General features: G+C 40.7%; 1 protein-coding gene across 2 annotated transcripts in view; it reads left to right on the top strand.

Annotated features, from left to right (window-relative positions):
- Positions 1 to 17919, top strand: part of SUCLG2 (succinate-CoA ligase GDP-forming subunit beta) — a 253402-nt gene that overhangs the window by 39452 nt on the left and 196031 nt on the right. For both annotated transcript variants that reach the window (XM_087431301.1, XM_004419902.3), the window contains exon 2: positions 17065 to 17206. In XM_087431301.1, the coding sequence (XP_087287427.1) occupies positions 17065 to 17206 (142 nt within the window). The remainder of the gene's footprint in view (positions 1 to 17064; positions 17207 to 17919) is intronic.

Below are 17919 nucleotides of genomic sequence, written 5' to 3'. Positions count from 1 at the left end.
TCACCCCAAATAGCTTATCAAAATATTTCTTCCAACTGCATATTGGAATCTTCCTGAGAGAATTTGGGAGGTCTGCCTTTGTCCATCTTGTACATTCATACATGCATTCATTCAATAAAAAATTCAATGGAGTACCTTCCATGTATCATGTAGTGTTCTAGGCGCTGGGCATTCGTCCATGAACACAACAAGTGTTTGCCCGACGGAGGTGGCGTTCTAGCTCTGTAAGTATATAATATTAGTTACAGGTAAGAAAGTATGAAACAGAGAGAAGCATCGACTACATTTCTTTGTGTTCATACTTTCCTTTCCATTCCTGCTTTTATCATTTGGGGTCCAGTCGGAAGTAAAGAAACTACACTAGTTATTTATACAGGGATAATTTAACATAGAGAGTTGATTAAAGAAGTGTGGAGGATTAAAGAAGTATTAGAAGGGCAAAAAGAGAACTGACTAAAGCAGAAATCGTAACTGCAGGAAGCAGCTACCACCCCTCAAATGAAAGGAAGTGATTGGGGCTCTCCAAGAACTTGGAGGAGGGGTCCCGCAGCACGGGGACCCAGAGCATTAAGGAAGAGGCGCTGCCTGGCTGGTTCCCGTGGCTCTGAGGCAGGTCCGGGGGTGCTGGCAGAACTAGAAACTGGAACCAGCTGCTCTTGGAACCAACTGCTGTTGCCAGGGTGAAGAGCTGTGGCTGGGGGCTCTGATGATAGTACATCAGACATCTCAAAGGGAGCAGATACTTTCTCCATCTTCCTGCCTTTTAATCTCCCGGGAGTGCCCCATATAGGCAGAACCTAATGGGAAGCCAGCTGGCAAAGGAGAAAGTAATTTGCAGAGTTTCAGCCCATGAGCAGTGAGCCCCCAGAAGGGAGGTTTTGGAGCTGACAGAAAATAGCTTAATAACTGGCCCGTCACTGATCTGGCCCAAGCGAGGGCCCTCTTCCTCTTTCTTTAGATCTGCTGCTCTGAGTCCCAACGAGGTTGTACAGAACAATGAGAAGATAGTGGAAGTACCCGAATAAGCAACAGTACTTGCACACAAAGGTGAAATAGCTCCTGTTTCCTTGTGTCTGGTGTTACGGTTGGTTGTGTTCTTGTCCTTTTGTGTAGTCTATGGCATTCCCAAAGGAGTTACTAGTTCCATGGGGTCTAAAGCAGATGCCAACTGAAAATTGATTTGAGGAAAACTGTGCAAAATATAAATAGGTTGTTTTTAGTGGTTGGACTTCTCAGAACCTTTAATAAGATAATGTGTATTGAGAATCTCTAAGTGAAGAAAATAAAATTATGTATTTCACAAATATTTGACTATGAACTTCTCTTCTCCAATTTCTAGCTCATTCGTTTTTTTTTTTCTGGTTATATTCCCTCTATTTTCAACCTATCTCTTCTTGCCTTTTTTTCCCCCAATGATCAATTTAAAATTTTCAAGATTTCTAGTTGATTTTTTTTGATGGCTATCATATCTTCTCACATCTGTCTGATGTGTTATACTTTTTAAAGTACAGCCTTGTGCTATGTTCTCCATGGACTTTTTTCCTTCAGGTGTTAGTTCTTCTCTTTGTTTCTCTTTCATGATGTTGGTGGGCCGCCACTGTTTAATCATTCCTGATATCTTATAGTGCTTATAGCAGGTGCTTATAGCATCCTGCCATCCATGACTGTGGGAGAGGGGCAGAGTGTGTAGACATGTGGTGTGTTCCAGTAACTGATCTTTTCCCTAGGTGTCCAAGGTCACCTGGGGCACTGTGTCATCTCTTGGGCCCACGTGCCTCACAGCTGTTTTTATTTAGAAGCATGTCCTCTGCTACCTGATATTAGTCATCCTAATGGTTGCCTTGGCCCTTCCTCTGCTCCCTGTGTCTCCAGCCTTCAAGTTTAAACTATAACCAGAGCTACTCCCATTTTTTGTTCAGTCCTGTTCTGGGCTCTTTTAGCTGTGGGATTCTACTTCAATCTAGTTCTTATTTGCCTGCCATTCTTCAGAGATTCCTCTCAATTTCTCGTCTACCAGGCATACTCCCTTCTTTATTATTTTCCCCAGTGCTGCTATGAATATTTTGTTTAGACATCTTGGTCCAATCTTGCATTCTTTCTTTATGTATCCCCCCTCTGCTTAGCACTGTGTCTAACCCTGTAGAGTACGTGATACTTACTGTTCAGTGGGCTGCTTTTGGGAGGTGTGTTGGTCTCAAGGCCTCAGGTTGCTTCTCTAGCCGTCAATATGGCAGTACTTCCTTGAGGTGTTTTTTCTGCCTTGGGAAGGTCAGGTGCCTCAAAGATAATAGGGTCTATAGATCAGTCAGGATGCAGAGATCAATTTTGAAATGACTGTTGCCTTCTGGAAACAAAAGAGGAGGTCCTCAAGAGAAGAGAGTTAGGGCCTCCAGGGGAGAGTTACTTAGGCTATTTATCCTTGGCTCGCCATTTGGATGCTGGCTGGATCTGGCTAGATCGAAAGTAATGGAACACCATATTCCCACTGTGGTAGCATTTCTTGTCTCTCTGGGGATTAGCTTCTTCATCCCAGACTAGCTTGAAAAGGGATTTCACAGAAGTCTTTCATTTCATTTTGCAACAACTTTGTAAGGTGGTGGTAGTTGATATTCTCATTTAATATAAGTAAACAAGGTTAAAAGGTCACCTGTCAATAAGTGGCAGGGCAAAGATGGCCTACCACGTCTTCAGCCTCACTCTCTTAAGCCCATTTCTCACTGTCACTCTTGAACCTGTCATTATGACATTACCAAGCAATAACATCGTATTTTGCTCCTTTTTGTCTCATTTTCTTTGTTAACTTTTAGTTTGGACCAGTTATTAAATTATAGTAATATCATATAGCATTTCACTATAGGTTCTTGAAAGAAAAATCATTAGGATTAAACTTCCTTGAGATTTCTTAGGTTTTATTGAATCCTCCAATTTTAAGAGGGTATACTATGATTAGAATATTATTTTCTTTGCTCCTTAGGTATTAAGTGTCAGATTGTCTATTTTGCAAGAGTCCTTTTGTCTAAGTGTGCTTTTTGGATTTTTCTGTCATCACAGTGGACTTTTCAAATGAATGACAGTAGTTCTTTCAAGTTTTCTGGAGGAAAGTGAATGTCGTGTATCCTACACTGTGGTATAAATTCTCTTTTCAGGGATTATTTTGAAGTTTCATTTTCATGTTATCCAGTTTTCTGAAAACTTGCCTTGAATTTAACTTCTATGGGTTATTCATACAGATATAGGTAAGATTTAGCAATTCTCCTACTTCCCCACTCTGGCTAAAGAAACTCAAATTATTGCCGGAGAAGAGATGACTAATGTGAATCAAAAAACTTGTCATGTGCTTTTCTTTCATAACTAGGTCATTTTATGTGGAATATTGGGGAGGGCAGTGGGATTTAATACCCAAGATTGTAATGTTTCCTATAAATGGGGATTCTGATAATGTTTCCTATAAATGGGGATTCTGATAATGGAAACGTGAAAAAAAGGGTTCTCTCTATAATGTTATCATCTTTCTTAATAGAGAATTCTAAAATCTAGATTTCTATAGTAGTAATATTTTATTCATCAACAAGAATGAAGTCTCTTTCTACACACGAGTAGTGGACTTCAGACCTTGCAGACACCAGTTATCATTCTGTGTGGTGAACCTTCAAAATGTCAGAGAGACGATGTCAGGAGTTTCCCCACAAAGGTCGCTCATTGACTATTCTCCGAGTCATTTCTTCAGCATGCCAGGGTGACCGGCGAACCTGTGAGATTGAGTTAGCTAGGTCACTCAAAACTACCACTATAAAGAAGCAATGAGAAGTCTATCAGGTAAATCCCGTTAAACTCAAATGTATCCTAAACTATTAAGTGCTGTTAGATTGTTCAGAGGAGCATGAGTGGGTTGATTGAAATAAAGTCTGCCCCTTCCAAGCTTTCAACTGAATTTATTGGAAGGGACTTTGGGGAGTAATTTCAGGAGGGCTTACAAATTGAGAACTGAAGGGGATGGAGGGAGGTGGCAGGGCTCTATGACAGAGCTGTATCTGATGCGCTGGGTTGCCACCTTTGACCCATTGTAATGGCTATGCTGAACACACATATGACAGAACATCTTCACATACCTCATCTGTTTGTATCCTCCCAGCAACCCTGGAAAGTTGGGTATTCTGTTTTACTAATATCTCTGCTTTACTTGCTCAGTGTCACAAGCTCATTCGAGTGGAGATCTTGAAAAATACCCCTGCAGGTCTTCTCATACATATTTGGGGAACATGGTTGAAGAAAAATATCTGGAATTTTCCCTTCTCTGAGTATTATAAATTATCTGATGGCATGTGTAAATGTGTAAAATGGTTGGCTGGGTTAGCTGAGCAATTAATGGTCCCAGAGCAAGATTGAGCTCTTATATTATTGCACTGGTTTGAATTTGTTTTCAAGTGAGCACTTCTCATGAAGACTCTTCTTGGAATCCTAACCCCCCTTGTGCCACCACAGGGACTCACTTGAGTGAGTGGAGAAAATGACACACTCACATTCTTGCTCAGACACACGTATATACACACATATATAGAGATATATTTTTTTAATGAGATGAAACAGTAACCTAATTTTCAGGAAATAATTTCCAGAGTTATTCACTTATGCCAGAAGAAAGCAGAAACTCGATTTTTATGAACGTGAACCTGCCATAAGACCAGGCCCTGGCACAAACCTGAGACAGTCCATGGATGAAAACCAGTATCCTCCCCTCCTTCCCTGAGCCCACCTGTTCTATGAAGATGTAGTGTTGGCATGCTGGAAGGGCAGTGCCTAACCATGCTGATGGACACATCACACTGGCTTGTTGAGGGAATGCCAGCTTGGCAGCAGGTGTTATAACGCCTCCAGGCGTCAGTTACTCGTGTATAACATCAGCTGTCGGCCCAGCATGATCTCAGGTTTCTTTTAGATTTTATTTTTTACTTTTTTCTGAGTAAAATTTATTTTTTTCTAGCTCTCTTTTATTTTACTGATTAATAAATCCATCTTAACTCATGGAATTAAGTGTAGTTATTAAATAATTACATTGTTTATAACTGTATTTAGAAAAAATGGAGAATACTGAGATTAATGTCAAGTCATCTGTGTGTCCAGTATGAAGTTTCAGATCATTTTAAAATAAAAGGCATAAAGCATAATTGATGAAGTCAAAGTCTCTTGATGCCCCTTCCCCAAACCCATGCCCATCTTTGACTCTCTAACATAGTCACTCTCCTAAACTTGGCATGTCACTTCCCAAACTGTTTTGATATGTCGACTTACATGTGTAGAAGAGGAACAAAGCTTTTCCCTCTACCCATCTTTGGTTCATTGACTGGGGTCCTGCAAGTTAGACTGACAAAAGACAGATTAACAAGAGAAAAATCGAAGTGTATTAACAGGTACAGTGTGCATACACTTGGGAGCACTCAGTGATGGGTAACTCAAAGGCATGGTCAGAACTTCGGCTTGTGAGTATCTTAGCAAAAGAATAATAAATTTATAGAGAAGTGATAAGACAAAGGAAGAGGACTCCGAGCTTTTAGGGGCAGCAAATTGTGGGAAGATAAATATATGGGGGACACTAATGGGAGGTAAGGACAAGTTAATAAAGTTTGTTTGTAGACCCCTTTGGTGCCATCTCTGAGTTAGGGGTCTAGGTTTGTCTCCCATGATTAAGAATCGTCCTGCCCTTCCTGGTGGGGGTGGGGAGGAAACAGAGAGTTTTTCTTGTGTCTGCCTCTTTTCACTTGCCTGCAGCTCAAAATAATCCTTACGTTAGAGTGGCATATTTTGTGGTGGCATACTCTGAACCCCTTCATTTGTCCCCATGAGATTGTTTAATATTTTTTTCCTGTTTAAATATGCATACTCTTATGTGTCCCTCTTGACTGTCACTTGCTTCTTTTTCCCCCTCTATGTTTTGCTTTGGAAATATACCTGCAGTGATATTCTTTCAACAGCTGGCTCATTCATTTGAACCATTTTATAGTATTCCTTTGGATATGCCACAACTTAGTAATTCTTAGTTTTTATTTCTTCTTTTTTGTTATTCCTACATGGTATCTCTTTCATCAAGAGAGGCCTTGTGTTTTCTCTTTGGAGAGAAGCTGCGGATGGGCCACTGTAGCAGGATGGGGCTACCGCAGGGCAGTTTGCCTGTTCCCTGCTGGGATTAATATTAAATAATGGAAGAAGGTTGTAAGATCAAAGACCCAGAAGTTCTGATGTGGTGGAATGATGGTCAGGAATCTCAATAATGAAGTGTAATGCGAAGGCCAGTTTGGGCAAAAATTCCAAGGTTAAGATTGTTTCTAAAGAAATGCTTTTTTGTGACTGGCTGGTACATAAAATTCACCAGGTTTATGCGAACTAACTGTGTCAAGTGTGTGTGCGTCTATCTAATACTAGATTTCTTTTTACCTTGAAGCTGACATCTAATCCATGAGTGAGCTTTGCTTCATCACCAAACTGTATCCAGAATCCCTTCATTTCTCTGTGTTTCCAACTCTACTGCCCTTCTCTGTTGTCTGGTTGAGGGTTCTGCAAACTGTGGCCTGCTAGCCAAATCATGTTTTTGTAAATAAAGCTTTATTAGAACATAGTCATGCCCATACTTGTATATATTATCTATGTCTACTTTATGCTACATCCATATAGTTATGTGTGGCTTAACACTGGGGATATGTTCTGAGAAATTCGTCGTTAGGCAATTTTGTCATCATGGAATGTCATAGAGTGTATTTACACAAACCTAGATGGTATAGCGTACCGCACACCTAGGCTCTATGGTACTAATCTTATGGGACCACTGTCATATATGTGGTCCGTCATTGACTGAAATGTCATTTTGCGGCACATGACTTTATAAAGCCTAAAATATTTACTATTTGGCTATTTATACAAGTAGGTTGTTGACTGTGGTCTGGTTTAGTGCGGCTGTCTCGTAGCTGGTTTCATTCTCTAAACAGAAGACAGAGTGACTTTTCTAAAATGTGAATTTGATCTTGTCACTCCCCTGCTTAAAACTCTGAGTGAATAAAATCCAAACTCCAGCCTGAAGCTTATAAGCACCTGCGTGGTCTGGTCCCCGCTCACCTTTCCACCCTCATCTCTGACTGTAGACCCCCTCATTCCTGCTCATACTACCCTTTCCTGCCTCCGAGCCTTGGACCGTACATGCTAGGCTTCTCCTCACCGTGTCTTCACATGTCTACCTCCTTTCTGTCTTTAGGTCTTGCACGATGTCATTTCCGCAGAGGTGACCACTCAGTCTACAGTGGGCCTCGTAATTCATCATGTATATTTTATTTCCTTCATAGAACTTCCCACTCTCTGTAATTACACTCATCCTTTATGTTCACATCTTTCTTCCCTGCCTCCTCTCCTAGGACAAAAGATCTGTGACAGGAAAGAACTTGTCTGTGCTGTTGACCAGTAGGTCTCGGATGCTAAGCACAGTGGCGGCCACATTATAAATACACAGTGGAAAACTGTTAAATGAAAGAACAAAGTATAGGTTCTGTCCGTTTCCTTTGTGGGAGTTAAATGCAAGTCTATGTTTATGCTCCCTTAATTTGTTTTCTTTCTATATATGAATACATCTTGCACACTTCTGTTCACAGTGGAAAGTTAAGGTGATTTTCCTCTGCAACATATTGAGCTGGCAAGCTTTCCACCAGAGGATGGGGCAGGCATTTTGAAATGATGCTGTGCAGTAATTTTTGAGCCTTTTATACGTTTGTTTCTGCTATCGTGTTAATATGCTAATGTTTATCAAAGTTGTATTTTTTTTCCCCTCCCTTTCTTTCTTGCTGGCAGAGCAGCAGTACGGAGTTATGGAGTAAACTCTCCTTTGGGCATTTGTCCTTACTACAAAGAGTTTTACATTTCTTTGCTCCTTAAAAAATATGCTGCTTTTCTGCTGAACCTAGGATGAAAACAATGAGGCAGTATCTTTGAGAATCTTAATTCTTTTGACATAGTGAAACCTGTCCAGGAACCACTCTCATTCAGAGCTTCGCATTTTTACCCTGAACCTCATATTCAGCTCTGTACCTTCCTACAGTGAAATTTATAAACCACCTCCTGTGTCTCCTCCCGCTCCAGTCAATTTCATTGCTCAGGACCCTCTGTTGTGGGCTGGGAGGTGATTCACCATTGCTGTCCCATTGAAGAGCACAGACTCTGGAGTCAGGCATACCTGGATTTGAAATATGGCTCTGCCTCTGACCCGCTCTGTTACTCTCAGCAGGCTCTTAGCTTCTCGGAGCCTTAATTTGCTTATCTGTGAAATGGATTTCTGCCAGTTTCTTCCTTATAGGGTTGTTGTGAGAGTTAAATAGGGTAATGCTTGTCAAGTGTATAGTATAGTTCCTGTGACTTCACAGCACTCCTACATGTTAGCTACTATTTGTTTGGTTTAAAAATATAAAACTTTGTCAAGGTACCCCAAGAAGAATTAATTCTAAAATAGGAACTTGCTATGATCCAATTTCTGGATAGTCTGGGAGCTCCATTTTCAATTCTTTTCTGGTAAGACAGATTTTTGTTTTATTTTTTTCAACAGATGCCGCCCCCGCTTACTGCGGAGCCTTAGAAAGAGAGGTGGTACAATCAGAGATGCATTGTAAGTGGAGCGAAAAGGGCCTTGGGCTCCTAGTCTGATCCTGGTCTGATTTCTTGTGAAGAAGAGCTCAAGTATTGTTTCTCTCGATTAGTAAACTTTAAAGTACGTTTCTTCTCTAGCCATCTCCTCTAATTCAATTCCATATCCCCTCAACACTGTTTTCAGGTAGCACACCATCTTTATTAGTGTTCTCAATTTCTCAGCTGCTTTATTTTCCCTTTTAAATGGAAAACTGTATTTTTAGGTCAGGAATGGCAGTATAGTTTTTGTCTGTGGTGGTTCCCAGTACTTTTTATTGACATAGGAATCACAGACCGATGAAAAATAAAAAAAGTCAGTTGGAGTAATAGAAAGCTCATTAGACAGAGAGACTTGGATTCAAATCTTGACTCTCACTTAACCAGCTGAGTGGCCTTAGATGAGTTTCTTAACCTCTCTCGCCTTCAAATTTCTGCATCTGTGAGATGGCGACATGCTGGCTCAAATGAGTTGGAAGATAAATTTACTTAGCACAAATAGCGCATTTTGAGATGCTTACCGAATGTGAGGTTTGTCTGGTCCTTCCTATTGTAAATTACTGTTCTGTCTCTTGCTGTGATTGTTGAGTGATTTAAGTGTAGAGATTCTACAATGGAGTTTAAAAATACCTCTACCAATGCATTTGAAATAAACAGGACATCATGGGTACTTCTTTAGCATTTATGTGATCATCACCTACAATTTTTATCCTAGTGATTGCTGAGCGGCTCCTTTTTACATTTTTTCTCTCCCTTTGTATTTCTGCATTAAATAATAATAGCTAACATTTTTTTTTTGAGTACTTAAGATATGCTGGGCACTGTTCCAATTGATTTGCATGTATTAACTCACTTAATCCTCACAACAGCCTAAGAGGATGGGCCCCTTAGTTTCCTCAAGCTGCCACTTCTCTTATCCGTAGGGATCCGTAGGGTGTATAGCATCCCTCTGTACCTGCCCCTGCTAGAGTGTAAGAACTTAGCCACAGGGGACTAATTAATTGATTAATTAACTTCCTTATAGTGTGCATAGTGGGGATAACCTAAGTGGAGAGGGGTCAGGTCTAGACACAAGGGATGTTACATTTTCAAAAGTGTCTCCAAAGGAAGGCTCCACACTTCAGCCTGAACACAGAGTAAAATATAACAGAGTCAGTACCCACGTTCCTGCTGTTTCTTCCACATCTGACATTCTTAATTTTTCTTTCCATAAGCTTAAGCTTCTAACCACAATGTTGCTTTTTCTTTAGCTGTTTCTTTGGCATGTTTTATTTCTGAAGGATGAGTTGATGTCCTGGCATCATCACATTAAGGGCTAAACAGAAAACACTATTATTATTATTATTATTATTTTTTCCCCTAATAGACAGGATTCCACTTAACCTCTTTTACAGGGTGACAGTGAAGTGGCTTCTTCATCAGAGCCTGTTTTAAGCAAGCAGCCCTTTTGTTTTATGGTACTCATATTGAGACACATTGAGTTATATCTGTCTTTTCATTTGCACCAACACATTTATTTGAAGCCTAGTATTTCCTAGGTAACGTGACTAAGGTAGATTTATGGGTGCTAATTAGCATACAGAATAACATTGACAAAAACTAAAATATAACAAACACATACCAACTTTTGGCCTGCTGCAGCCCACTGAGCATCTGCCTTCCTTGCCGTGCCTGTAACAAGAGGGAAATATATTTTCCTCTGAGTTTATAGCTAATTCCTTGTTTGTATTCCACTGTCATCATTGCTGTTGAGAGCTCAAAATGAGGTTTAAGAGCCTCTTCCTCTCTAACAGCAGGAGTTTATATTAGAGGTGGTAGTTCTGTGTAACAGAGAACACAAGCGTTTGCTCACCCGCCTCCATTTCACACCGCAATGAAGAACCCTGCTACGTTTCAGTGAGGGTACCAGCCCTTCATTTTCCGGACAAGTTAATACACTCAAGGCTGTGCAGTTGGGTTAAAGCCGATGTTTGATTACTTTCTCTCGGGGTTGTTTTACTAAGTAGATTGATTTTCATTACACAAATAGTAGATGATTATTTTTCTATAAATTAAAAAAAAAAATCATAGATTCGAGTAAATCTTCCTTTGGTCACCATCTTCCTGGTCTGCCTTCCTCAAGTTTACTGGCATTAAGCTTGGTGTACTTCAGCTGGACCTTTTTCTATATATTTACTTATACACATATCTGTCCTTAAAAGATATAGAATGTTGCTTTGTGTGTGAATATGTGTGTCTGAAATATCAATGTTATTCTACTTTGTGTATTGAAAGAAACTTGTTGTTTTCTTTCAGTAATGTGCCTTGGAGAACAATGTTAGGACGTTCATGCTTATCACGCTAGACTAGTCAGTGAGGCTATTACGAGTTATTCCCAAGGTCTGAGTGATAAACACATCTATGGTTTATTTTTCATTCATGCACATGTGAGTCAGGTGACTGTAAGGCAATGCTCCTCTTTAGAGTAACTCAGTAATCTAGGCTGCTTCAGCCCTGTGACTCCTCCCTCTCCACATGTGGCTTCCAGGTCCTTGTAGCCAACAGAAAGGGCACTGGAGGGTTGCACATGGTTGCTTAAAAGTTTTGGTACACTAGCTACAAGAGAACTGAGAATGTGGGGGAACACATGGATACTGAGTGCTATCTTGATGCCACAGATACTTTAAATGCTTCATATAGTTTGAATACACTGTGGCTTATTTAGCCAATCTCCTATTTGATGGGCGTTGGATCACTTCTGACTTTACCCTTTATTATGTACAACGCTACATGGAAGGTCACTGTATGTATCCCCAGTCCATGTCTGAGGCCTTTGCCAGGTTAGACACCCAAGAAGTGGACTTTCCAGTTCAGAGGATATGAGTCTTTTAGTTTTCATAAATGCTGTCAAATTGTTATTGAAGGTGGTTGCACTGGTGGTTATTTATTTATTTTTTTTGCTGAGGAAGACTGGCCCTGGGCTAACATCTGTGCCCGTCTTCCTCTACTTTATATGGGACGCCGCCACAGCATGGGTTAACAAGCAGTGCGTTGGTGCGTGCCCGGGATCCGAACCGGCGAACCCTGGGCCACCGCAGCAGAGCGCGTGCACTTAACCGCTTGCGCCACCTAGCCGGCCCCCTGCACTGGTGTTTTATTTGCAAGGATGGTGTATGAGAAAGCACTGTTCACCCTACCTTCGCCAATGGTCAAACCTTCATTTTTTCCCCGGCCAGTGACATCTTTATTCCTTTTGGCAGGATGGCTTCTCATTTTTGTTTTAATTTCTATTTTCCTGATTACTAGTGAGTCTTTGGCTCTTTCTAAAACTCCTGTGTGCTGCCTTCCTGAGTGAAACAGTACTACTGTGGAAAGTTAGTGTGAAGAAAGACAGAGGAAGTGCAGAGCCAGTGGGCAGATGTGGCTCACAGATTCTCCCTTTAGGGGGCACCCAGCTCAATGACATTTCTTTCTGTATTCCCTTTACTGATTTTTTTTTTCCTCCCGTGGTGCAGTAGTCTCTACACGTCTAATTTTAAAACCATGGGGCGAAGGGTGATTTCTTGGTCGTGTAGTTTTTGTCTGTGCAGCTGTCTAATTTTGTGCTTTGAGTTTTCTTGTGAATTTTTGCTTAGTCATTGTCTTTTTATCTCTTGGTTCTCTTTGTCCTTTCCCTCATTTTTCATTCTTTTTCTTCTGCCTCTGCTCCCTTGTTCCCATAGGCCCTTAAATCTTTATGTGCTGCTTTTCTTTTAAGTTGTGTTTTCCCCTTCCCCTCCATGCTTAGAAAGGGTTGCTTTGTCAAAGAAACCAGGAAGGGAAAGGAGCAAGGGAAAAGTCAGTGTACAAGTCCCACAGGAACTAAACCCAGGTGCCCACCCACCCCAACTGTTTTGAGAACATGATGCTGTTCCTAATACGGTCACTTTGCCAGAATCCATATGCAAGAAGGAAAGAAAATTAGAATTACTCCAATTCTCTTCCTGCCTCTGGCTCACTATAGGAACCCTAGGCACATTACTTCCTCTCTTTAGGCCTCAAGGTTCTTGACTGTAAAATGAAGAGGTTGGACCCCAGTAGTCCTTTCATACCTTGGAAATCCAATACATGAAACATGTGACTGCCTGGGGAAGTGCTGCAGAGTCGAGTCCCCAAGTTGCCGTTGTAAGTGACCACGCCATTCCACTTCCGCTCCTGTGCCTCAAAGGGTCCTTCAGCTCTGTGGAGTACCAGGTTGTTTAATAGAATTTAACAGGGGAAGACCCTTAGTTAACAAAAGTGTTAGAACCATCAGAAGGCAAATGGGCTGGGGAGGCAACCCAGAGATTGGCAACTGTGGGAATCTTCTACCAGCCTGGGGAGTGGAAGGAGGTAATATTATCAGAATGCAAGGCCAGCTGATGGGTGCAGGAGTCGTGGTGGGGGAAATACTGGGAGCTGGAATTACGGGAGAAAGGGCTTTCTGGAAGGAGTTGGAGCTTCAGAGGAGATGTAGTCACTGCCGGAGTTGCTGCCCAACTCAGAAAGAGAAAGATATAGCCTGGTGTCTTGCTCTCACTGTCCAGTCTCTGAACAGAGTCTCAAATTCAGACAGAACCCAGTTAGCAAAGAGCATGGGGACTGACCTGAAGGCAAGCAGGCAAATAACTGGCAGAAGCAATTGAAAGGCACTGGGTCAGATGATTAACTTGAAACTCTCTTCCATTACTCACATTCCAGAGTTCGTGGATTCCCTGGGAGATTCCTGATTTCTCCTCCAATGAAGGTATTAGTCTCAGGTTTTAATAGGTAGCTCTTTCTAGGAGTTAAAATAAACTAGTACTTCTACCGTTCACGTGTCTTAGGACAGCACCTGCTCACATCTCCACCTCTCTCCCTCCAAAAGCCTGGAGCAGTTACATTTTTCCTTACAAGTGCTGTGCCAATGTTTTGTGCAAGTCCTATTCCAGGTAGACTTTTGTTCTTTTGAAGACAGGAACGTGGGATCTTATTCATCCCAGTGAGGGGCCTCTGGGAATGTGGGGCCAGAATACAAACACAGGGAACCAACAGTATTACACAGTCCATCAATACTGTTGATCAGAGAAGCCTGCTGTTTTATAGCCACCTGTGATCTTGAAGGGATTTAACCTTCAGCCTGGGTTTCCTAATTTGTGAGATGGTTTTATTAGGACAGGCTAGGTGCTGTAAATAGGCTAGGTTCTGCAATAGTAACAAATAATCCGCAGAATCTCAGTGGCTAAAAATTCACAAAGGTTTAGTTTTCACTGCACATTCATGGTGGGTCACCTGGGGATGTGTTGGTCCTCAGCTGCATTTTGAATATTACCATTGCCCAGGTCAAGAGACAGAACTTGGATGGGTGGGAGGGCTGGCAATCAAATATTGGCCCAGATGTCTCACACCGTATGTTCTCACATCTGACTAGCCAGAACTAGTTACACCGTCTCACCTAACTTCAGCTAAGGGAAGGAAGTGCCTAGAAGGAGCCAGGTTAGGAATATTTGTTGGTTTGTGTTAGTGACAGCTACAGAGAAAGAAAATAATACTTGACTTTCATGATTGTTTTGACCACTAGATAACAGGAGTGCTTATAAGGCCTAACATGTAGTAAATGCTCAATCAATAGTGGATGGAACTATTATTATTATTGTTGTTATTATTCAGCCATTGATCACATTTCCAGCATACTTTACGCCATCCATTTGCTTAGTAAATTTCTCCTCTCCTTTTTTCTTTCCTGTGAAAATGCAAAAGTGAACTTAAGTTGCTGCTCTCTAGACTTATCACAAGTTCCTAATAAATGGAGTTGAGTTAATGAAGTTTTAGACCCGTCAGGTACCCTACTCTTCCAAGTTTGGGATTGACAACGATAGGTGATAATTCTGTAAGATGATCGCTTTGTGGAGTGATAGCTTAGGTGTCAGCATTGGCTTTGGAACTGTGTTTCACTGTGTTGGTTTTCAATTTAAGAGCAGCAGACTTTAAGCAGGCTTCCATTTGAGTCAATGCCGAAACAGTCAATATGTATTATATGTCTTTGAAGCTGGTCTCTAGATCAATTGCAATTAGTTTGCAGCAGATTGCACTAACATATCTAAAATTAATACAGTGAATGTTTTGATGAAAAGGAATTGACCACAACCACCACTGTGGCTGTTTTTAGTTTCTCTCAAAGGCTCTTTTCAAACCATATTTTTTTTTCCTTTTCTGCTAATGGTTTTAAATTGATATGTCAACGTAGATTTAATCTATTGATCCTTGCCATTTTCCTTTTAAAACTAGTCCCAGAATATGGCATATAGCTATCATATACTCCTTTCTTTCATTAGGGGGCTTTTACTAAATGCCTTACACATGAATTTTTCTTTGTAGTTTGTGTGATGTGCTAGTAAGACTTAAGATAAAGAATATGTTCATTTTTGAAATTGTGTTTTTCAAATTACTGATGTTTCATTGAGACTTAAAAATTCAGAAGATTAACAAATCATATATCATTAACAAATGATATACAGTAAATGATATAAGCATTGCTTGTCTGGCCATTTATTTTTATCCCACTATTATTTATTTTTAAAGGAGAAGAGCGGGCAACTTCAATATTAAATGCATCATTACCAGTGTTCACAGTGATGGGACAGAGAGAAATCTTTAGACTTGATCATGTCAAAATTTGAATTTTTTAGAAGTGTGTGTAAATTATATTATGTTTATTTCAAGTCTGAAGGACTTTTACTTTTCTATTTTTAGAGAAGATCTGTTTCTGGGAATGAAAAGTTATCTGTATCCGGGGACAATAGGACAAAAGACAAGTCTTATTCATTTGGCCATATAATTGGTATTTTTTGAGTATCTTTCCTATGCCGAGCACTGTTGCATTCTTCATAATGATACAAAGAAGTTGAAGACACACTCCACCCTTGAATTGTAAGGTTCTGGAGTATCTTTGGAATGTCCCTTGTCCAAAAGAGCTCCATGAATGTGTGGTAGCTTGGTGATTCCACAGGAAAATGCCATTGGAAAGACACTTGAGAGGTCCTGAAAGCTAATGGTTCTGTGTGGTAGAGCCCTGTGGACCTCAGTTTATGGTCTGTGTGATACTGCCTTGGATGTCTTCTGAAGCCACTGACAGAAACCACTAGGAGTTGTGTCAGGTGATCTTCCACCACCAGTCTTGTGATCCACTTGTGTGACTGATTTTTTTTGATTCGTTTGTGCATTAATCGCGTCGTCATTCTACCTCCTGTGAGTAGTGGTTCCTTTGCATCATGACTCATGGGTGGAAACATGCTTAAATTAAGTGTATTCAGGGCTGGCCCCGTGGCTTAGCGGTTGAGTGCGTGCGCTCTGCGGCTGGCGGCCTGGGTTCGGATCCAGGGCGCACACTGACACACCGCTTCTCCGGCCATGCTGAGGCCGCGTCCCACATACAGCAACTAGAAGGATGTGCAGCTATGGCATACAACTATCTACTGGGGCTTTGGGGGGGGGAAATTATAAAAATTAAGTGTATTCATTTTTCCCTTGAAAATGGGGCTTATGGATTTGATATGAAATGCTCTTGATCTTATTAGATAAAATGAGAAGAATTTATTTGTTCATGCCATTCTGCCCTTTGATTTTCTTTCAGCACAGATAAAAACTAATTGATAATGCATATTTGAAAACCACATCTACATGATACTTAAGCAAGGTTACTTTAATACACAAGTTGCAGTTTTTAGGAATTAGTTTATTTAATGGTGACTCTTTCAGGTTATTGTACTCAACTTTGGTTAGAGATAATCTCATTAAATGTATGATGACTGTACCTAGACTCATTAAAAACTATGGTGAAGAAATTGATTAGTTTGTGGCCCCTTGACCTCAAAAAGTTAAAAAAATCTTCCTGAGATACCTTACAATGATTAACGATTTGCATACAGTTATTTATAGAGTGCTATGAGCTTTATTTATTTAGCATGGGGATGGGGAAGGCGTATGCTATATAATAGAGTTCTTAAAATTTTTTCAAATAATTTTTTATTTTGAAGTTCTTGTAGACTCACAGGGAGCTGCCAAAAGAGTACAGCAGTCCCATGTACCCTTCACCCAGCTTCCCCTAGTGTTGACATCTTATATAGTTTTAGTACAGTATGAAAACTAGGAAATTGATATTGGTTCATTCCCGTTAATTAGACTATAGACCTTATTCAGTTCCCACCAATTTTTTTAAACCTACACTCATTTGTGTATGTGTGTACTTGTCCTTAACATTTTTGATTAGAAAAACAATTAAGCATAAAGATTTTATACAGATTTTTTTTCTCTTGCCTCTAAAATCTGCATTGCTGATTGCCATTTGAAGGTACCTATAAGACTGGCCATATAGGTTGACTGTTATTTTTCTTGTTATTTATAAGTGTTCGTACCTCTCTCCTCCAATTTCTGTAGGCGGTGCAATTAACCCCCAGAAGATGGCTGAATCTGCAGGAATACCAGAGCAAGAAGCTGATGTCTGACAATGGAGTGAAAGTTCAAAGATTCTTTGTAGCAGACACTGCGAATGAAGCTCTGGAGGCCGCCAAGAAACTAAGTAAGCTAAGTCATTACAGGTGACACACGCTGACCCAAATTAGTGAATTCACAGATAGCAGTTTCCCACTAGTTAAATTTCAGTGTTGCGAGTTATACTAACAGTGACAAATACAGTGGAGAACTTTGAATTGCGAAGACAAAAAAGCCCAGTTAGGAAAACTTTATTCTTTTACACGAGCGAGCAGCATATGGGATGTCACTCTATGGTAATTTTTCTGAGTTTTTCAGTCACCATTTCACCCGATTCTCTTATCTGTGGTTTAGTGGCTGGGAGAAATATGGTTGAAGGGAGTGGAGTGTCAAAGAGAAGCCCATCACAGGGTAACTCAGGAAAGGTAGTTGGCATCCTTTTTTAAGCTTCTTAGTAGAGGGTGGGGAAAGTTCCCTCTGAGTGACTGGAGGAGAGAAGGGGGAAGAACATGCATTTTGAAGCCAAGCTGACTTTGGTTCATTGTTTTGCCCTCCCATTTACCAGCTGTGTAACGTTGCATAAGTCCCTCTTCTTCCTTTGCCCCAGTTTCCTGCTTTGTAAATGAAGCCTAATGTGTTTATCTCCCAATGCTGTTGTGAGTCTTTAAGGGAGACTGTACATTGGTACGTGGTAGAAGGTCTCACGAGTTTCCCTAGTTAAGATTGTGAAATTTGGAATCAGATCCGCTGTCTGTTATTCAGTAACGTTCCTCTGTTGGCATACGGACTCTCTTATTGTCA

The sequence above is a fragment of the Ceratotherium simum genome, chromosome 5, assembly GCF_057802395.1.
Source record: "Ceratotherium simum simum isolate JZ-2026a chromosome 5, ASM5780239v1, whole genome shotgun sequence".
NCBI lineage: Eukaryota > Metazoa > Chordata > Mammalia > Perissodactyla > Rhinocerotidae > Ceratotherium > Ceratotherium simum.
The sequence above is the reverse complement of the archived record's forward strand: the minus strand, read 5'-3'. Positions and strand labels throughout refer to the sequence as shown.